Source organism: Phodopus roborovskii, unplaced genomic scaffold (assembly GCF_943737965.1).
Source record: "Phodopus roborovskii unplaced genomic scaffold, PHOROB, whole genome shotgun sequence".
In the NCBI taxonomy this organism is placed as follows: domain Eukaryota; kingdom Metazoa; phylum Chordata; class Mammalia; order Rodentia; family Cricetidae; genus Phodopus; species Phodopus roborovskii.
The window spans coordinates 13,127,867-13,149,202 of NW_026126448.1; the positions used below are offsets into that span (position 1 = coordinate 13,127,867).

Genomic DNA, 21,336 nt, shown 5'->3' on the forward strand with positions numbered 1-21,336 from the left:
GCTCCAAGCTGAGTGTTCTCATGTACCACCTCATTCATCTTCAGAAGTCCTTGAGAGACTCTTCAGTTATCATCCCAGCTTTTGTAGGAAACCCAGACTTGGCTACACTCTCAGTGTGGGAGGTAAAAGCAGGTGGATGTCAAGTCTGTGACCAGCCTGGGCTACATAGTGAGAACGTTTCATAAGACAAAATCAAAACAAATGAAAAAGTGCACTCACTAGCCCGGCAGGTGACAGAGCCTGGACACGAATCTGGTTTAGCCAAGTCCAAGACTCACAGTGGAACTCTTCCTGAGCCCTCAGGGTACTCTGTGCTCATGATAGATAGCCTTAGCCTGCCCTGGGTGGTCAGTCTACACCCTGGGGGTGGGGGCAAAAAGGAACTTTCCCGCTCTCACAAAAGAATTGGGATGGATAAGGCTAGCCCAGGAGTCCCTCTAAGAATGTCATTGCTTGAGAAAAGCAGCCTCAGAGGAGTCTTTGGACAAATATAATCCACTGGACAAGGCAGCTGGGAGGCAGCCAAGTAATGGAGACAAAGCTAGCTATAATGTCAGCATGGAATGTCAAACAGTGCAGTGCAGTGCAGTGACCTCATATCAGTGCACAAACAAAACAACCTTCAGTACAGAATTGCCTGAACACTGAGGGTTTTCTTTCTTCTTGGGTGACCACTACAATTGGGGATGTTTTGAAGCCTTGGATGGCTGCCGTATTGGAGTGGCCATAAGTGTGATTTTGTTGTGTTGTGTTTTGTTTTCCTCAGCAGCAAGCATCAAAAGTCGAGCAGGTGTATTTTACCACTGCAGTACCAGTAGCCAGTAGCACAGGTATGTAATTCCATGTTAGCTTTAAAAGCGAGTTCTCTGGGCTCTTTGTCCTTGATTTCATTTTTAAGTTTTTGTTTTTTTTTCTTAAATTATGAGACAGCTTTAATTAAGTTGACATTCCATTGTTTACTGAGCAGCCTGTGTTCTCATGGCGACCAGAAGCGGGTGTACTGCTGATGAAAATGTGGGCTCCATTCTTTACCTAGTGTGAGTGCTTTCTGTTAATAGAGCTTGTAAGTGGGACCAGGGGAAAAAGGTTAAATCACAGTTAATGCTAAAGAGGGCAGTTGTTAATTCACGGGCTCTTTTCTAATTACAGCCGGCAGCAGTATCTGGGTCAAAGACCTAAGCAGAGCTGAAGGCCCATGCATTTGAGAGCTGTTTTTCTTTCTTTTTTTTTTTTTTTTTTTTTTTTTGTGGTACTGAGGCTTGAACCCAGAAGCTCATGCATGCTAGTCAAACTTTCTACCACTGGGCTATATCCCCAGCCAGGCCTTTCATTTGAAACTTTTTATTTTGATGTATTAAACCTGGAACCAGGCATAGTGATGCATGCCTGTCCTGCCAGCACCGTGGGGCTAAGGCTGGAGGATTGAGAGAATTCAGCTCCAGGTTAACCTGGACTGTGTAGTAAATTCAAGTCACTGTAGTGAAATCCTGCAGTGGCTGGTGAACTAAATAAGGGAGTGAAATTAGGGTAAAGGGAAGGAGAGATAAAAATTGGGACCTAGCTGGGTAGTGGTGGCGCACCTCTTTAATCCCAGCCCTTAGAGGCAGAGGCAGGCAGATCTTTATGAGGTCCAGGACAGCCAGGGCTACACGGAAAAACTGTTTCAAAAAACAAGCAACAAAGTTGGGGCCGGAAACAAGCAACAAAGTTGGGGCCGGAAAAAGATTCATTGACTCCCCAAGATTGTAAGTGAACTTGCAGGCAAACTCTCTGAGAACCATTCCCACTTGTCCTCTCACTGGCCTTCAGCTCTGTGGTACAGAGCACATGTGTGCATAATCCATGTGATAGTGAACTGAGGATGGATACAGAGTGCATGTGTGCACAGTGCACATCAAAGTGAACTGAGACTGGATACAAATGTGTGCACATCCCAGTCATACGTGGTCCTAAGAAGCTGTGGGCCTGATTGTGTCCTATGCTGTGTGGAGAGGGTGCAGAAGGCAAGCAGCAATGCTGTATGCATGTGCCTGGTGCTCAGTACTGGCTGCCACGGGTTAGTCACTGCACAGCCTGCAGGGAGCGCCACCTGGGGCAGGAAGAGAGCAGTGAGTCAGCTGGACCTTGAAAGATGAGAATAATTCTTCCAAAGAACAGCACTGTCTGCCTGACAGTTGAGGCAAAAGGAAGCGCCCAGAATATGAAGAGGAGAAGAGAGGAGAGGCATTTGCTGTGGACTGCACAGACAGGCTGCAGAGAGAGACAGGGTACATCTAGATTGTGTGGGTGGCTCTTCTAAGGAGGAAGCATCATAAAGGGCTAGGGGAACACCTGGCAGGCCTTTTCCCTGAGAAAGAACCTGGTCCAATTTAAAGCATAGCAAAACCCAACGCATGGTATCTTTCCCACCCATCATGCCTGTCCCTAGTGGTGAGTTCTCCCTGGTCTGTATTCCCCCACCCATCTCGCCTCTGCTCCTGGCCACTTGAAGAGCAGTCTCTTTCACCTCTCTCACAGGGAGCTCTGTCCAGCAGATTGGCCTCAGTGTTCCTGTGATCATCATCAAACAAGAGGAGGCCTGTCAGTGTCAGTGTGCGTGCCGGGACTCTGCGAAGGAGCGGGCGGCCAGCCGGAGAAAGGGCTGTTCTTCCCCACCCCCTCCAGAGCTGAACCCCCAGCCTCCTGATGGGCCCAACCTGCAGTTGCCACCCTAGACTTCTCCCTCACCCTGCCTCCCTCCTCCTCCGCTGGACCCTCTTCCTGTGAGCAAAGCAGACAGGCTGAGGCTCCTCAGACCCTCCGAAATGTTAAGTGCCATGGATGTGTCAGAGTTCCTGTCCCTCCAGAGTCTGGACACCCCATCCAATCCAGTTCACAGTGAAGCACTACTGCAGGGTAGAGGAGACGAGCCTGGCCAGCAGCTTCTCGAAGGAAGGGCCTGTGTGCGTGCCTCTACAGGAACAGGGTGAGCAGGAAGTGTCGGGTGTGATGCTGCCATCATGGGGTCAGAAATTGGATGAAGAGATCTGCCATTTGAAAGCCTCGCCTTTCAGACATATTTTCTTTACTCATATCCCAGGAACATCCATTTTAAGGAACTGATCTTTGGAGGAAAACAAAAACAAAAAAAGAAAAAAGAAAAAAAAAAGCTAAGTTATAAGTGAACTGTCTGGCTGCACTGTATGTCACTTTTGCTTATTGTTATGTGAACTTGGAAATTAAGGTTACTGGTATGCATAAAAGTTCTAAATGAAAGGGTGTGGTTTCCATCAATTTGGTACTGCCCATCATTTGCACTGGGGTCATTGTGGATTGGGCAGGAGAGGTCAGTGTGCTGGGTGTTGCTCCTCCCTCTGTGTCGTTTTTAATCTGAGGCCACACCTGTCCGGAGGACCAGGCCACTACTCTGTGGAAGCAGGGTAGTGGCAAGGGCAGGTGAGAGTTGTGAGCTAGACAGAGTGAGATTGTTTTGTTGTTGGCGCTTTGTTTCTGTGGAGCTTGGAGTAGATACAGAGGGGCCTGTCATGTATCCTGCTGCCCCTGTGGGAGCTTCAAGCCCCTTAGCCATACAGATGAGTGGTTCTTCAGGGCCCGAGGCAGATGTTGACAACCCTGTTGATAATGTGCTAGAGCTGGCTCTAGCACAGCCGCAGTCTTTGCCTTCGTGGCTCTTTCCATTGCTCAGTGCTTGTCAGGGCTAGAAGCTTGGAGTGCATCCCTCCTGAGGAAGCGCCCTGTTTTCTCCTAAAGTGAACACACGGCTTATGGCCAGTGGCTGCCAGTCTGCCTGCCTTTGATGGTGTTTGTTTCCTTAGAGCAGGAGAGCTGCTTCTCCAGAGAAGGTGCAGGTCTAAGGGAGTTGGATGAAGTAGCAAGTGGTACCCAGTTCTAGCCAGGCTTTTGGTTATTCCCTCACATCTCTGGATTTTGCATATAGCCTTGTACAGTGCAAACAAAGATGTGATTTCTAAACAAAAAGGAAGAAAAACTAAAACGATGATCTTCTACTCAGGGTAAAACAAAAAACAAAAAACAAACAAACAAAAAAAAAAAAAAAAACCCCTTCCACCAAAAAGCCTGAAGCTTGCAGTCAGTTACCTCGTTTGGAATGTTTCATTAAGTTGTGTTATAGGATTTTTTTTTATTAGTATATAGAATTATATCCATCTGCCTGCCTTTGGCTCCAGGTTACTGCCTCTTCAAATATAAGTACAATCCATAGGAGAATGGGAGTTGCTGTCCTTTGGCATTGGTGCGTGGGAAGCTCACTGGCTAGCTGGGCCCAGGCTCTGCTGCAAGGAGCAAGTTCCGGTGCCCAAACATGCCAACAGGAGAGGTCTGTGGGCTGCCCTCCTGCTGTCGGTTCCCTCAGAGCCAGCCAATATGGTGTCATTTTTAGAAGGCCCTTGTCTAAAGGCAAGATATTCAGGGACAGTTGAACAAGAGAGTCATGGCAGCAATAATGGGGAGAAATGGGTGCAGGTACAAGCAGCTCTACCATTCCAGGAGTTGACTGGGAGTGTCAATTTCTAAATGACACTCTACGTACCCTCTCCCCAAATGGCCAGTAGGTTTGGGCAACCATAGGCCTCAGCAGAAATCTTTGAAATAGGAAGAGCCCTTTGTTAGCACAGTGGTTAGGTCTCCTTGAGGAACCAGCTGATTGGATGCAGGTTGTCTTTGGCTGTCTCTAGCACTTGCACCCACAGGAAGCTTTGCACTCAGGCCCTTGCTGTTTTCTTTCTAACCTCTGAGGAGAGCAGAGACTGGGACCCGAACTCAATAACCTGGGAGCTGACATAGGAAACAGGTGCCCAGGGAGGATGTGTGGAAGGTTTTAATAGTTTAAATATGGCTTCTTGGTTAGCTAGGGCCGTGCTCTTAATAGTCCTTTCCTGGGTCACTAGTGGGCTTTTCACTCTCCACAGTTGAGGGGTATAGAAGAAGACTGTAAGCGTCATGGAGGCTGACGGGAGTTTCCAGGTGAAGGAGTAAAGTATTTGTCTTTGTGGGTGACTGCAGAACACAAGAGACTTGCAGATCTAAATAGCTTTTGGAAATCGAGGAATGTGCTTAAAATCGGCAGCTGTGCAGGGCCGGGCGTGTTCCACAGGGTAGACAGATGTCCTGCCGTGCTGTGCCAGCTCTCCTTTTTCATCCCCCTCCCAGAAGCCTGGCCTCTAATGCCAAGGACCTTGGAGAAGAGGGAGCCCTCTGGCTAAGCTAGAGCCAGAAAGAACCTTTATGGAGAGAGTAGCGTCTCAGGGGATGGACCTAGGGTAAGGCAAAGAAGAATGAATTCTGGCAGGTAGATTCTTCCTCCCATGGCAGCCTTCACCATTGTCACCCTGTAGACCATACTTGGGCTACTACTGGCATCTCCAGTTTAGCCCCTTCCAAGAGACTAGGAGGTGGACTTAGGAGATGGTCAGGTAACTTTGGTCCCACCGAACTGCCTTATAAATGGGGCCCTTCCCAGACTGGAGGGCAAGGCTGAGGGAAGGTGGCTCAGTCTCATTGACAGGGTCTGGCCAACCTCATGGGGCAGCACTGGTTTGGTGACTGGAGTACTGTCACTTATTGACACTTACTCTGGTTTAAAAGATCATGGTACAATGCCAAGGAGAGGCCTTGAGATGTGGGGATCTCTAGGTAAAAGGCAAGGGGCTTCCCTTCCCTTCCAGAGAGTCAGTACATGGGAAAAGGTGGTTTTCCAAGTCAAGGCAGTGGACTGATGAGGTAATGGAAGTTGATGAGGTTTTCCTGAGGCTTTGTATGATACTGAATGTGTCCAGAGGGACAAATTTTCAGAACCTCATATTGGTATATTAAAGAAATAATAAAAAGCACTTTAGGTTACTTTATCTTTAACCCAATTGCTGCAATTTCTGTTGTGTATGTATATATATATATATATATATACACATATATATATGTATGTATATATATATATATATATATATATATATATATATACTTTCCACAAAGTTTTATTTTTTGCTCAGAAAAGTTGAGGTGTGAAAAGCAAAGCACTTACTTTGGTGCAATATATGCGTAGCTTGACAGTTGTTACCCCATGTGGCCTTGTCCTGGCCTGTTTTTCCCACTCTGTCAGTGTCAGCGCTGTGCTGGAGCTGTCCATAGGGAAACACTATCCTCCATCTCAGCAGCTGCTCAATCTATGCAAGCCTTCCCTGTGTCCCGGGCGCCCCCTCAGGCCCTCTGAGGAACTGCTGCAGCTGTTTCTTTCTGACTGTTGAGCCCCCTTTCTACCACTTCTTGGTCCCCTACTACTTTTCCCCTCCATGACAAAATGATTCCTGGAAGGAATGGACAGGTTGTTCCTAGGTAAAAACCTGGCACCTTCTAGACTTTCATATTTGTAATCACATCCATTGACAGGAACAGCTTCTCCAGTGTCACTGAAACTATTGATTTGTGGAACCAGCACCACTAGTGCTCATTTCAGTTTTTTTTTTTTACCCCCCCCCCAATCAAATATGAAAGGAGTGAACAATACAAGCCATTTCTGTGCTGTTCTCTGCACCAGCTGTGTTGGTTCAAAGCAGACTGCAGACTGCCGGGCTTCATCAAATCCAGTAATAAAGCCACTAATAATCTCCCCCCATAGGCCCCCACCTGGTCCTAAATGCCCAGCTGAAGACCAGAGGCATTTTAAATACACTTCAGCCAGAGCAAGATTTCCACAGATGCAGTTAGCAAGCAGTGAAAGAGGTTCAGCCACAACGCCAGATCTGATTGGTCAATCTGGCCTGTTTCTGGCATGTTCTTGGGGCAGAGATAAAAGGGTCTCGTTTCTTATGCCCCTGCTCTTTTGGGGGGGGGGTGTTGATCATTAGCCTGGGCATTTCTAACTGTCATTCCTGGTGGCAAGAGGGCTTCTCAGTCTGCACTGAAAATACAAGTTATTAGATCTGTCAAGGCATATTATAGTACAAGCTTTTTCTAGAAATGGGTTTAAAAACCATGCACTGCTCCTTTGGTGGTGGTCTACTGGGCCAAAAAGAAGTGATAATGTCATGTCGCTTTCAACTCAATGCAGTTTCTACTTTTTTAAACAGGAATTTTTTTCATAAAACTTTTTTCCACCAAAACCTAGGGTGTTTTTTGCAGTTTCCTCTCGTGGTGCCAAGTCAGAGGCTCCTCTGCCCTGGCCTCGTGTGTTCTCAGGCCTCCCAAGGGCTGTTTGATTCAACAGTCTGCATCTTTTGTTGTGATTTGGAGAAAATGTCATTGAGGCTAGAGTTCCAGGCAACTCCTCCCCTTTCCAGTGAACTCATGCCTAGTTCCAGTTTGGGAAAGGTGGCTGGAAACAGGTTCTTCTGGCTATCTGGTTCAGACCTAGCCAAAAGAAGCCACAAATTCTCTTTTCTAACACACACTAATCATTGGCCAGTGGTCTTGGTGACAAGTTTTTAAGTCCCAAATAGTTTTATTTGGATTATGTAAAAGTATCAAATTTATTTTAAATGTAAAACATGGGAACAACAGGCTTCCACTGAGCGATATGAAAACGTTACAGGTTCAGTACTTCCAAAGGAAGAAACTTCCAAACCCAAAAAAGAATAAATACAAATTTGTATTTTTGAAGAATGTGAAATAATGGTGTTTGCTTAATTGCTCATTTTGTATAAACTTAATATTGTACTTTAAAATATCTGCTATGAAGTGAAAATTTAACTTTTTGGAATTGAAAAAGCAATATTAAATACTAATGAAATCTTAATTAAATGCTTATTTAAATCTGGTAGTACATGTGGCATTACTTCCTGTCCTTGTCCCTGATTGACATTCTCTCCCCGCTGCCCAGTCATCAAGTCTCGGGGGGGGGGGGGGGGGACAGAAAGGAAAGGTCGGTCACCAGGAGTCTGCAGGTTTCCTTTTAATCAAGACTCTGCTGAAGTGTTTTGTGGGGCAGAGAGCCCCCAAAGCATGAAATGAACATGTAATACCACCTGGAACCCCCAAAGCAGGCCACACCACTCTGGCCAGCACTGCTGGCCTGCCGGAATCCCAGTACTCAAGACTGGATAATCGATGGCTACATTTCAAAACACAGTAATCCCTTCAGCCAGGACAACGTGGGAGTGAACCCAGCTGCTAGTAGAGTTGCCATCCCAGGCTGAGGGCCAAGTACCAGCAACTGCCAGTGAAGACTGGCTCCTTTAGTGAAGGGAGTTGGTCAGAGTCCAGCCACCGGCCCTAGAAAGGGGCAGAAGTCAGGGTGCCCGGCTAGGAAATGGTCAAGGCTCAGCAGATCCATCGCCAGCATCCTTTGGAAGGCCACCTCTGGCGGATACAGCTGGCTGGGGAGGCGCTCCGGACTTGGTTGAACCGTTCTAGTTGGAACAGAAAGGGGGGAGGGGGACAAGGCAGGGAGGAAAGGCCTTAGGTTAGGCCCAGCAAGGACAAGGCCACTTAGCATCTTGACAACATCGTATTTTTTCAAAACCTCACCCAGATCAAAGGGGGTTAAGTGTAGAGCGGTGGGGATGCTCTTCCACCCGCTTCATCTGGGGCGGGGGTCGAGCTTAGCCAGTGTAGTCAGTGGGCAGACCCCACCTCCCCAGGCCCAGCCCGGAGTGGGCACTGACCCCGCCACCAGCCGGCTCCGGACGCCGGCGGCCCAGCTGCCGCAGCATCTCCTCGCAGGCGGCGATGGTGTCCAGGAGCTGCCGCTGTCGCTGCTCCACGGCGTCCAGCAGCTGCTGGGCGCGCTCATCCCGGGGCGGCTGCGGGGGTGGCCTCCCGCCGAGCCCCAGCCCCGCCTTCCCACGGTCCACGCCGGCAGCCTCCCTGCCCGGGAGAGAGACAGCGTCAGGGCCGGCGCTGGGCGGCGCGAGGTCGCGGCCCCAGCCCCCGCCCCGCGGGCCCGCTCTCACCCCCGTGACCAGGCTGCGCCCGGGCCCCACTCCATCGCCGCCCTACCACCACCCCCCTGCCGGCCGCCCCCGCCCCGGCGCCGCGCGAGGGCTCCGCTAAGATGCGCCCCGCCCCGTCCCCACCGGTCTCCTTCAAGTCGCCTGGGGGTCGCGGTCCCTTTAAGCTGCCCGGCGCGGAGGCGGGACCGAGCCTCGGGGGCCGGAAGATGGGCGCGTGCGTCACTTCCTCCCGGAAGCGGGTCTGGGCGGATGTCTACTGCGCGTCCCTGTGCGGGGCTGAGGGCCGCGGTGGCGGCCGGCATGGGGCTGAGCGACGGGCCAGTGGGTTCTGGCCGCAGATGCCGCCTTCTACGCCCGCCCGCGCCCGCTCCGGCGACGCCGGGGGCCCGGCTGTTGCGGCTTCCGGAGAGCGGGGCCGTGCAGGCCGCAAGCCCCGAGCGCTCCGGTTGGACCGAGGCGCTGCGGGCCGCCGTGGCCGAGCTGCGCGCCGGCGCCGTGGTGGCGGTCCCAACTGACACGCTGTATGGACTGGCCTGCTCGGCGAGCTGCTCGGCGGCTCTGGACTGCGTGTATCGCCTCAAGGGCCGCAGCGAGACCAAGCCGCTGGCCGTGTGCCTGGGCCGCGTGGCCGACGTCTACAGGTGAGGCCGCCCCGACCCGGCCCCGCTGGGGGCGGCACCGCGGGAGGGGCTTCCGGTGACAGGCTTGGGAGACTGAGGCGCTGAGTGCGGGAGGGGCTTGTCCTGTCTCACCAAGGAATCCGGAACTGGAAATATGTTGGGATCGCTTAACGCGTGCCAGGCTCCGCATTAGACAGTGCACTCACTGGTCGTAACGCTGAATTAGGCGAGCGTGGCACTGTCGTCTTGGTGATCTTGTGATGTACGGAGGGGAGGCCCGTGGGAAGAAAGAATCGCGGTAACAATTTAGAAGGAGTGTCTCCCAGATGATAAAATAGTTTGAGGTTGTATTCACGGTGTCACGGCACAATTATTGTCGCCAAGGTAGGCGTGTGGGCTTTTAAGTCCGGGGTACTTCTCTGGAGTTCTGCCTTGTGTCTGAGCTCTCTGAGGAAGAGGAAGAAGGGAGGCAGGCAGATCTCGTTGTACACTGAAAGGACCACTTTCCTGAACCTGCCTTCGGGCCAGGAAAGGCCCACCAGGGTGATTTGGAGTGGATTTGTGCTCTTTTGCCGCCAGGTACTGCCAGGTGAGAGTACCCAAGGAGCTCCTGGAGGACCTATTGCCAGGACCAGTGACCCTGGTGATGCAACGCTCCGAGGAGCTCAACAAAGACCTGAACCCCTTCACGCCTGTGAGTCACATTCAGTTTTCCCTGTGATCTGAATTAGACTCCTGCAAGCCCTTGAAACCTTCCTCACACTTCCCTTTCCTCTTGCTTCACAGCTTGTTGGCATCCGGATTCCTAACCACGCTTTCATGCAGGACTTGGCCCAAATGTTTGGGGGACCACTTGCGCTCACCAGCGCCAACCTTAGCTCCCAGGCCAGTTCTCTGAGTGTTGAGGTGAGAATTGGTCCCAGCAGGCTAAACTACTGTTTCCTCAGAGCCAGTAAAGCTGATGCTGCACAGGGATTGCCTGGCAGAAACCTGGGCCTTCGGTGTAACAATGAGAAGGCTACCCATTTGATATGGTTTAGAGGAGGGCATCCAAATGAAAGAATCTTGGAAGGGGGAAGGTGGTACATACTTGTAATGCCAACACTAAGAGGCCAAGGCAAGAAAAAAACATTTTCCCCCCTCTTTTTCCAAGGTAGGGTTTCTCTATGTAGCCTTGGGTGTTCCGGAACTCATTCTGCAGACCAGGCTGACTTTTAATGATTTCTTTTTTTATGTGCATTGGTGTTTTACTTGCATGTGTGAGGGTATCAGATTGGAACTGGAGTTAAAGGCAGTTTTGAGCTGCCTTGTGGGTCCTGGGAATTGGACCATGATCTTCTGGAAGAGCAGCCAATGCTTTTAACTGCTGAGCCATCTCTCTAGCCCCAGAAACTTTTTTTTTTTTTAGTGTTAGTAAGTTTTATCTTGAGAGTCCAAAGAAGATCAGATGTATTCTTTGTATCTATAATAATAGATAAAAAAGATGCTGGGGCAGGGTGGTGGTTCACACCTTTCATCTCAGCACTGGGAGGCAGAGTCAGCCCAATTTCTGAGTTCAAGGCCAGCCTGGTCTACAGAGCAAGTTCCAGAACTTCATAGAGAGACCCTGTCTCAAAACAAAACAAAAATAGAAAAGATTACAGAAAGTAAAGACAGTCTTGTGAAGGAAGCAGTTGTCAGACTTCATGGCAATGCTGAGAACTTGGGGCGCTGAAACATTAGTTCACTTCTCTGTCACATAGCCATTAAATGACAGTCCCAACTTTTTGCCCCCCCCCTGTGTGTGTGTGTGTGTGTGTGTGTGTGTGTGTGTGTGTGTGTGTGTCTGACTGTAACCCTGGAACTCCTTATGTAGAGTAGGCTGGCTTTGAACTGCTTCTTGAGTGCTGGAATTAAAGGCTTAAGGCAGGGTCTTACAACTGTAGCTCAAGCTGCCTTTGAACTCAGTACCCTCAGGCCTCTCCAATTTTTGGATCTATACTAGTGCATCTGGCTTCACCTAGTTTTTGACTCTTAACCATATTGTCTTATCTCTGCTTGCCAGAAAGGCCTGAGACAAGATCATCTTAATCCTGTCTTGGGTATGTGATTTAGAACACATGAGCATAAAGAAACTTTGCTCTCTGTTCTTACAACACTGAAGTTAGGTGCATTTAAGTGATAGGGACCTTGGATATGCAGTATCTGCTTTATTTGCTCTTGGTGGCTATACAGGTATAGAGATGGATGAGGGTGTTACCGAGGAGGGGTAAGTTCTTACCTTGTCAACAACCCCAGGCCAGCACAGTAATTGTTTTATTAGAAACTGGTATTTATGATTCTCTTATCACCAAGACCCTGACCTAACTGCATTGGGGATTCTTCACTGGGGGCAGAAAGCCTCTGGATCATTTAACAATTCAGCTGTCTGTTTTACGGCCCAAGAACTAAGTGCTGGTGGTATGTTTTTGCAGAGTCCACCCTATTTTATTCTCTATGCTCTGAGCTTGACTTCCATTGAGGTCTAGGTTCTGGCTGCTAGATCTAGAAAGGCCCTTACTATTTATATTGGCTGGCCCTCTCACTTTAGGAACCTAGATAAAGTAATTTCATGCATCACACAGATATGATGGAAAGTCCAAGGTTAAAAAGCCCACATCTTGGGGCTCATACCCAGTGTACCACTTATTGGACCTAGGCCTCCACAGCTCCTTAATATTTAGGATTCTTTTTGTACATTGAGGTTTTCTTTATGAAAGGTATAACTTGGAATGCATACCTAAAGGGGCTGCAGACTTGGTGTTAATTGTGCCCTTGACATAGCTGGGCATAAGTAAGGTTTCTTTTCTGCTTAGAGGAAGATGCTTAGATTTTAAATGTGAGCCATGTATGCTCACATGGTCGTGCCCTTCTTTTCCCCTATTTTCAGGAGTTTCAAGACCTCTGGCCTCACTTGTCCCTGGTCATTGATGGGGGGCCAATTGGGGATAGTCAGAGCCCTGAATGCCGCCTTGGCTCTACTGTGGTTGACTTATCTGTTCCTGGAAAGTTTGCCATTATTCGCCCAGGCTGGTAAGGCTCTTTCCTTTGCCTTTGGAATATGTGAAGGAGGTTGGAGAAAGAGTAGCTTTAACTACAGAGTTCATATCCATCTTGCATTGGTTGGGGTCACTGAGGGCCACTACAGGGAAGTGGTGAGTGGGATGGGACTAAATTCCCTGGTATGGCTGGCTTTTTAGGATTCATCTAGTTTGGTGAATAGAGCATGGGACCGTGATCTTTAATGGTTACTCTTCAGACTGGTGGGCTCAGTGCCCTGAGAAATCAGACTATAACTGCCTTCTGTGTCTTCCTCAGTGCCCTGGAAAACACTACAGCCATCCTCCAACAGAAATATGGGCTGCTCCCTTTACAGGGGTCCTGTTCATGAAACTTGGGAGGACCCAAGAACCATGCTTGGATACTATGTGTCTGCTCACTGGTTGGCAAGGCCTCATTGGCAGAGGCTCCTGGAGTATACCTGTAGCCTGGCTTTTTAGGGTACCCCTCTCTCTCTCTCTCTCTGAACACTGTAGGCCAGAAGCTGCAGGTTGAGCCTTGTAGATTTATATATCAACCAAAAATTGAACAAAGGTAAGAACATTCTTAGAGCAGCCTTATTATTTTAAGGCCTGCTTTTTAAGTGGAAAACTAAATTGAGTACAGAGAATGTATTAAGAGCTTGTTTCTGGTGGGCAGTGGCTCTTCATGTCAAGCCAGCTAGAAGCACTAGTGTAGTTTTAATAGTCTCAGGACCAGTGCAGGGAAGTCAGAAGCCCAAGACGAGCTTTCCTGGCTATCAGGTCATTTTAGGGAAATTATCATAGGGGTCCCAAGTGAAATAATACTGGAAAAATAAAATCTTGACTGTTTCAGCCAGTGACTTTCTTATTTATTAATAAAACAGGTTATATAGTTCCGTGTGTAATTTATTTAGCTTCATTGTTTACTCAGAAGCCTTTTATCTTTGTTCATATATATGCCAAGTATTCTACAGAATTATTTTTTATTATTTAAACTGTATTTTTTTATTATTAAAAAATGCTGCTACAAACAGTTGTAAATGGTTTATTTTTCTTTTGAACTATTTCTTCAGGGTAGCATTCTAGGTCAAGGTATATATGTGCATTATGGCTATCGATGTAGATTAGCCTGTAGAAGATCGGAGTCATGTTTCATTGCCCCTTCCTGCTGGCCTGTATGTGCATGAAATGAAATTAGTGCTGGGTAGATCCAGCCCTGTCAACTAAGCTACAGGCTGGGTGGCCAGCTCTGCTCACCTGTCAGGTGGGGTTTAGTGTCAGTAAATGGACTGGTTGTCCTTGAAATGACCTATATTCTACCTCATCCTCCCCCATTTGCCTCCATTTCCCATAGTTATGGCTCAGCCTATTCCTGTAAATCAGTAAGTGGTTTCCACTGAACGTTTTCTAGTGTATTTTGAGAATCTTGCTTGAAAATATTCCATCAGTCTTTAACAAGGATCCTTGCAGTTAGCATTAGTTTGTTTATAAACAAGTACTGGCTGGTTAACTTCCCTCTAGAAATCGTACATAAACTAATCATTTAAGCAAATCCATCTCCATTGTGTTAAAACTAGCCAGCCCAGCCATACACTAATCTGTCATAGACTGACCTAGAGGTCAGCATTTATGAGGGCTGTAAGAGGAATGTGTACTGGCAAACACCACTGCAGACTTAATACAAATCACAGGAGCATTGAGAGTGGCCCTAGTGGGTGGCCTCCCCAGCCTAGACAGCTGAAGGAAGAGTGACCTAGTCCCCTCTGCAGCTGTATGTTCATCTGGGAAAGGCTCTGGAACACAGTTATTTTCTTGGAGGAAAAACAGCTGAACTTCCAGGCCTGGGTGTAGCTGCAGAGAAGAGCAAATCAGCCAAGGTGCTAGCTGCACAGCTACACCAGAAAGCAAGATTCCTATAAGCTCAGAAAGGGAACATTGACCACATTCCCTAGCACCTGACAGTGAGGTGCCTAGTAATGAGTGAATGCTCTGTGATTCCTGGTAATGCCACACAGGAGTCTACCAGAGGAACTGTAAACAAAGTTCCCCTTTAGAAGTGTCAGATACCGTTCCCTGTATTGAGCAAGATGTGGGAAGGTGCCTGAGGAGATGTAGGCTGTCCAAAGGAAATAAGGTGCATACTAGCTCAGAACCCTGAGACCTTTTAAGCACAGTGGCTGGCAACTCCCCTATACAACCTGCCACAGCTGAAAGCTAAAGGATGTGGAACTGCCCTGAGCTCTGTCCAGCCTCCTGCCAGCCACCTTCATCAAGCCTTGCTTCCCAGTCAGTCCCAGGGCCAGGCTGTGTTCTGCATGTGCTAGCCGGCCCACCCACCCACAAGCACCCAATCGCTACTTGGGACTAGTGTGTGCCTATATCCTCAGCTGAACCAGCTTGGTGACCTAATGTTTGAGTGGTAGCCCCTCACATCAGCCACTGCTCCTTTTCCTTGATGAAGTGTTCTGCCCAACGGCGGGTCAGCTCTAAGTACAGGCTGGGCTGGTGAGGCAGGTAGTCCAAATAGAGGCGAGTTGGCGTCTTCTTGGGAACAGCCTTCTCGATCTGTGTGCCCTCATGCCACTCATTGAAAGAAGTGATGGAGACGATCTCTGGCCTCACAGTGAGGGCCGCCTGCAGGGCTGTCTCATAGTACTTGCCATTGACCCTGTTTCGAGTATTGTGGTTGTTCCAGGGCCGGATGCTGGTGTCGATGTACCCAGGCCCCACGCTAGGAATGAACATCAGATTGTTGGTATCACAGAAATTCTTCACAGCTTTCCAGTTCTGATGGGAGGAGCCAAAGGAGAAGCCATTGGAGGCAAAGTAGGTGTACATTCCATCGAACCCTGCTGCGAGGATGTCATGGGTGTGGCCCTCCTCCACCAGCAGCGCTATAAAGACCCCGTCATAGGGAGTGTTGCGGATGGAGTGGGGCCCATTTTGTGTCAGGAGGTGGGCCCAGGCCTCAGGGGACGTCAGATATGAGTCGTAGATATAAAAGAGTGGGAGGCTCTTGCCCATGCTGTTCCTATAACGGTAAAATGCACCATGGGAGCCATATCTGAGGAGAAGGAGGGAGAGACTTGAGTTGGTTGTGAGAAGCCAGCACAGATGAAAGATAAGCCACAAGGGAGATCTTTTTCTGTGCTCTAAGCAGCAGTCTAGAATTCAGCAGGTTACATGTTGAGCTTACTCCCCAATTATTCACCTGCCTCTCCCTTCCCAGCCTTCCCTGACCTGTCATCCCCAACCCCCTTCTCCCAAGCCAGGCCACCACACCTTCACCTGGACTGCAGAAACAATATCCTAATTGGTGTCTGGTCTTCCATTCCTGCCTTCCTATAGGATCTGATCTGACCACTCCTTCCTGTGACCTGTCAGGACACCCCTGTGCGGTCTTCAGATTCCCCACCCCTGGCCTTTTTAACCAACCTTTATGTTGGTCCCATCCTTAGCACATTCCATCTGCCAGTTCTCTCTCTGCCTAGAATCTCCCTCTTTCCCCCATATCTTTGCAGAGCCAACTTATTATTTTATTATTTGAGACAGGGTCTAGTTACGTAGTAGCCTGGAACTCAGTAAACAGACCAAGCTAGCCTTGAACTAAAGATGTGCACCAGCATGCCCAGCTAGAGCAGACTTATATTAAAAAAACAATATTGAAGTAGGGATGAGTGATGGGTCTGGGAAGAGTTAGGGAAAGGAGTAGGAAGAGAGAATATGATTTTTAAAATTTCAGTATATTTTTTTTAAAAAGAACTATTGTGCTAGAGAGATGGCTCAGAAGTTAAAAGTAATTGCTGCTCTCCTAGTGGACCTGAGTTCTGTTCCCAGCACCTACTTTAGACATTGTGTAACATGCCTGTAACTCCAGCTTCCTCTTCTGGCCTCCATGGGCACCCACAGACACACACATGCATATAAAAAAATAAAATCTTATAAAAACTTGTTGGGGATTGAATCCAGGGCCTCAGGCATGTAGTCCTAGTGCTTGTGAGGCTAAGGACAGCAGACCAGTTCAGGGTCATACTCAGCTATATAAAGAGCTCAAGGCCAGCCTACACTATATGAGACCCTGTCTTAAAAACAACAGGATTCTAAGCTCACTCGATCCTTTTAACTTAACAACCATATTTATATCTCAGCTCTGGGAGCTTCCGAGTCCACCATCAAAGTGCCTAACAAGTTTGGTTCTTGCTGAGAGCTCTCTCATCTGGCAGATAGCCACTAACTTGCTGTATACTCACATGGAAAGCAAGAACCATCTCTTTGTGTCAGCACACAGGATAAGTCCTCCCAGAGAAGCACATATCACCACCCATTCTAAAGTAATGCCTGGAGGGCTGGGACATAAGGGACCTACACATGCTTAGCATGCAAAGGACCCTGGCTTGATCTCCAGAACCATGGGGGGGGGGGCAACAAAAACAAAACTTCTTGGGCACATTCTTAACACAAAACTTCCCTTTACTTTTTATTTATTTCATACAGACTGCTGTGCTTTCTCACTTGGTTGGGGAGTTTTTCTGCACCCCCAACCACTAAAGTATAAGTATGAAGTCAGAAAATCCACTGAAGATAACAGCTGTGTGTGTGGGCACAGTTTTTCCGTAGATATATACAAGCATGTATGAAGCACCTGCATATTAAAACAAGACTCGGCAAGGGCCCCGGACCTGGACCTGACACTCAGTTGCCCGACTCCAAGCCTAGCACCCTCATCAACTGCTAGGGACACATGCATTCCACACTTGCACTGCCTGACCTGGCCTTCCAACCCTTGTATCCTACTTCCACCTAGATTCCCATCTTACGTGTCAATGATGTACTTGATGTTGTCGTGGACAGTGATGTCATCCCGGCCCTTGTAGGGTTGGATATGGAAGGCCACCTGCCACAAGTAGAGGAGTTGCAGATCAGGTGAACATTCAGGAGCACAACACATGCAGCTATGCCCCCAGCCATGGCTTGCAGGGAGGGGCTGAATTCAGGAAAGCCTGGCAAGGATGGGCACAATGAAGGCTGCCACTGTCTTCAAGTGAAACATGAAGGGTGACAGTTTGTCCATGTCCCACAACAGGGCATCCAGGAGTCATTCTGGGGTCACTGCAGGATGGCACTAAGGTTTCTACCTCTATCAGCTCCAATCATGAACACCAGGAATCATGTGCCTACTCTCTGCCAATGGGAAATGTGCCACAATTTGTTGAACCTCAGGAAGGCGAGGGGGTTTCTCTGTAGGAACTGACTTCCTCTATTGATGTTTTTGAGGAGAATGGCTGCACACGTATCCTTCCACTTGAAGGAGAACCTGCCAGTGGAGGCCCAGCACTGTCCTCTACTATGGAGTGGAGTCTAGAATTCTGTCTGCAGATCCATTTGGCTCTTGCCTACCCAGTATCCAGGGTCAAGGATCTCCAACCTAACCTATATTATTTAACAAAAGCAAAGGGACTGACTGGAGAGAGGGCTCAGCAGTAAAGAGCACTTGCTGCTCTTCCAAAGGACCTGGGTTCCCAGCACCCATGTCAAATGGCTCACAATGAGGTCCCTGGGGATCCAATGCCTGCGGCCTCTGCAGGCATCTGTACATACCCACACACAGGTAAACACATACGTAAAAAATTTTAAATACAATTAAATATAAAAAAAAGTGATAGTTATAGTCTTCCATTTGTCCCCTATTTAGTTTTCTCAAAATTAAAGTTGATAGCAGTTGACATGGCACAGCCTGCTCCACCCTCTCCCAATACCACACTTACTGTGTTTGTCATCTTCAGCCACCCAGCACTAACTGTATGGCAGAGAAGGGACATTCTCCAGAATGAGAACTTGTGTACCCTTTTGAACTCACCTGGATGTTGTACTGCTGGGCAGTGTCCAGAATGGCAGGTACCAGATCGTCTGAGGGTTCCCCATTATCATCAGCCATGCCAGGTGGGTACCAGGAAAGAACCAAGACTCCTAAACAATAAAAAGCCCCTTCAGTGGTGCACAGTGTAGCCCCTACCACCAGCAAAGATTTTCTCAGAATTCATCTCCAACTGTGTAATTCCTGAAAACCTTGAGCCAGGATATTGTTAGGTTCCTGGGGACAGACCTGGGACTCTAGCTTAACTGGCCTCGGAACTGTCCACACCAGCAGTGCTGAAGTTCTGCAGCCCAGGCTGCAGGAGTCCATCATCAAGTAGCAGAAGGAAGGGAAAACAATGGCAATGCCACACTCACCTGGAAACATAACCCTAACTCTGCGGTCCTATCTGAAGAAAAGCCCTGTGAAGTCCTATCTTCATGCTTCCCATGGGAGAGAGCACTTGTCTTGCCTGCCTGTCTAGAAAGCAAGCCTGGACAGAAAAGCCCGCATCTCAATTATCTTTGTGTATGACCCTCTCATCCCTCTTATTCATTCATTCATTCATTCATTATTTTGGAGATACCATCCCACTGTGTAACCCTGGCAGGTTGCAAACTGGGAATCCTTCTGCCTCACTCTCCCAAGTGCTAGGATTATAGCATGCACCACTAAGCCTGGATCCAGACTTTGCAGCTCTCAAAACTATCTCATGGTATAACAAGATGTATGATTAAAAGCTAACAAAATTCAGTGACAATCTAAGCTAGGTGAGCCTCCCCACCCCAGCAGGGACCTCTGCCCTTGATGAAAGTTCCTGTCATGTGCTGTGCCCACCCTCAGTCCTGCTAGATCAACCACACAGCTGTTGCACTCCCCTGCACCTGCTGTGAAAGTAGAGGCCTCCCCTGGCTCTTTTTTTTTTGAGCCCCAGACTTGAGAGGTCAGGATCCCCACTCTACTGAAACCTGGAAGTGCAACATACTTAAAGCTACTCTTACACACACACCAACTCTACCCTATGGAAGGACCCTGGGGTTGTTGAGGGTAAGAAAGGCCCAGAAGGTAGAGTGGGCATGGGGTGTAGTAGGTCCAGGATGAGAGTGAGAGGGAAGGGTTGTGAGGTCAGGGGCCCCGTAGCCAAGCATCAAGAGCTGAGGTGCGGAGGGAAGGGCGAGGCTGAGGGACAGACTGGCTAAGGGACTCACCGATTGCGGCTTCTTTGAGCTGGGTCATGTGCTCCCGTAGCACATCGGGGTCCCGGGAGCTGTAAGGCCCCAGCTCCGGGTAGAAGCTGGATCCCAAGTCGTCTGGAGGGCTGTGGCGGCCACGCGGGTAGCTGGCCGAGATCTTGGGGTCCCAGTGCGGCACCATGACATGGTCCCAGTGAACATAGTGACCCTCGCGCCGCGGACTCCCGTACCACGAATAGTAGAAGGCGTGCAGGTCGGAGTAGACGTGCATGTTCTGCCGGGGCGCGGGATCAGCCTTGGCGGGGCCCAGCGATGTGCGGGGAGCGGCGGTGCGCGGCAGCGGCGGTGGCGGCGGCGCGGCGGGGGCGGCCGGGGCGCGGGCGGGCGCGGGATTCCCTTCCGGACGCCGCTCGAAGGGCGCTAGCTCCGGACCCGGACCCAGCGCGGGCAACCCATCCGGGGCCTTGAGCGTGCGCAGCCCCATGAGCGTGCCGAAGGCGAAGAGCAGCACCAGGAAGAGAGCGATGCAGGCACGGCGCCGCCGCCGGGCCATGGCTTTCCTGCGGTGCCGGCCACCGTGTTACCGGCCCCGGAGCCGCGCCATCCCGCCCCCTCGCCCGCCCGCGCGTCCCAGGCCACCGGCCCGCAAGGCGCCCAAGGCGGCTCCGCGCTGTTCCCCGCAGTGCGGGCGGGCCCAGCACACACAAGATGCAGTGGCGCGGACCAAGTGAGAGCCAGTGGAGGGGGGACCAGGCAGAGGAGCGCGAACCCAGCCCGGCGCCGGCGCAGAGTCCCGGGACGACTGCACCTGGGGTCCGGGTGGAGTGCATGACCCGACCTTCCCGGTAGAAGGCCGGGGCAGAGGGTGGGACCTGAGGGTCTCTCAGCCTCCTTACCGACCCCTCTTTTCACTGAATTCTATTATCATTACCCCAGTTTGCTCGAGATCCCCAGTACTAGAAGAGGGGCGTTGGGCCACCCAGCAAACTCTGGCTGGAGCCAGGAACCTAGTGGAGGGCCGTAGCTTGTACTGGGGCCGAACTCCCCGGCCAGGCCTGGCTCTCCTGTGCTCCTTGCACAGTAGTATTGCCTAGAATTGGCTGTCTGTGCACGGCCCCTCTTCTTCCTCAACTCTGCTTTCCAATAGGCAGGTAGCATCCCTTCCCTCCCGCACTGAGATTGAGTCCCAGGGCCTTACACCCATGCTTGGCAAGAATTCCACACAGTGAGTTCAATCCTCTCTGCTACTCTGTATTTTGAGATTAAGTTTCCTAGGCTGACCTTGAACTCAATCTACATACAGCCCAAGCAGACCTCTGATCAACCGCAGCTGAGGTGACAGGTTTAAGCCACCACTCCTGGTGGTGGCTTATTGTTTTCTGAGATGAAAACTCACAATGTAGCTGAGGCTGGCCTGAAATTTTCTGTATGGCCCTGGCTAGTCTTGAACTCAGGATATTTTTGCCTTTGGCTCCAGACTGCCAGTATTACAGACATACATCACCACGCTTGGCTTCTCGAAGCCATAAAATAAACATCCAGAAACCTTCAGTACACTTCCTATCACTTCTCATTAGCATAAATTGTATCACATTCATGTAGAAGCCAAATCCATTGCCAAGGCCAATCAAAAATGAGAACAAAACTCAAAGGACTCAAGTGTCTGTGGTGTCTCCTCGTCTGTGCAGAGCTAGGGTTCTGTGGAGAGGGTACGAACCTTCTGAC

The 21,336-nt window shown here is 49.6% G+C and overlaps 3 protein-coding genes across 4 annotated transcripts in view; 2 read left to right on the forward strand and 1 right to left on the reverse strand.

The window, feature by feature from the left end:
• The window catches only part of Mtf1 (metal regulatory transcription factor 1), a 44,818-nt gene extending 41,563 nt beyond the window's left edge, over positions 1-3,255 (forward strand). The window contains exons 10-11 of one of the 2 annotated variants that reach the window (XM_051188743.1): positions 767-830; positions 2,518-3,255. In XM_051188743.1, the coding sequence (XP_051044700.1) occupies positions 767-830; positions 2,518-2,714 (261 nt within the window). In that variant the 3' untranslated portion in view covers positions 2,715-3,255. The remainder of the gene's footprint in view (positions 1-766; positions 831-2,517) is intronic. The other variant, XM_051188744.1, reaches the window with a different exon arrangement.
• Positions 3,256-8,498: 5,243 nt separating this feature from the next.
• On the forward strand, positions 8,499-13,456 carry Yrdc (yrdC N6-threonylcarbamoyltransferase domain containing). The gene is made up of 5 exons (XM_051188747.1): positions 8,499-9,544; positions 10,103-10,217; positions 10,310-10,429; positions 12,432-12,574; positions 12,860-13,456. Exons 1-5 carry the CDS (start codon positions 8,514-8,516, stop codon positions 12,930-12,932), a joined length of 1,482 nt encoding a protein of 493 aa, XP_051044704.1. The 5' UTR covers positions 8,499-8,513; the 3' UTR covers positions 12,933-13,456.
• Positions 13,457-14,618: 1,162 nt separating this feature from the next.
• On the reverse strand, positions 14,619-20,255 carry Maneal (mannosidase endo-alpha like). The gene is made up of 4 exons (XM_051188768.1): positions 19,627-20,255; positions 18,422-18,531; positions 17,382-17,458; positions 14,619-15,628 (listed from the first exon to the last, which is right to left on the reverse strand). Exons 1-4 carry the CDS (start codon positions 20,162-20,164, stop codon positions 14,992-14,994), a joined length of 1,362 nt encoding a protein of 453 aa, XP_051044725.1. The 5' UTR covers positions 20,165-20,255; the 3' UTR covers positions 14,619-14,991.
• Positions 20,256-21,336: the final 1,081 nt, after the last annotated feature.

Coding starts and splice junctions, on each gene's coding strand:
- Yrdc (XM_051188747.1), top strand. CDS start 8,514: ATGCTCTTCCACCCGCTTCATCTGGGGCGGGGGTCGAGCTTAGCCAGT. Junction 10,430..12,431: donor CCAGTTCTCTGAGTGTTGAG/GTGAGAATTGGT, acceptor CCCTATTTTCAG/GAGTTTCAAGACCTCTGGCC. Junction 12,575..12,859: donor GCCATTATTCGCCCAGGCTG/GTAAGGCTCTTT, acceptor TGTCTTCCTCAG/TGCCCTGGAAAACACTACAG.
- Maneal (XM_051188768.1), bottom strand. CDS start 20,164: ATGGCCCGGCGGCGGCGCCGTGCCTGCATCGCTCTCTTCCTGGTGCTG. Junction 17,459..18,421: donor CCCAGCAGTACAACATCCAG/GTGAGTTCAAAA, acceptor TACTTGTGGCAG/GTGGCCTTCCATATCCAACC. Junction 15,629..17,381: donor ATCAAGTACATCATTGACAC/GTAAGATGGGAA, acceptor CCTTCTCCTCAG/ATATGGCTCCCATGGTGCAT.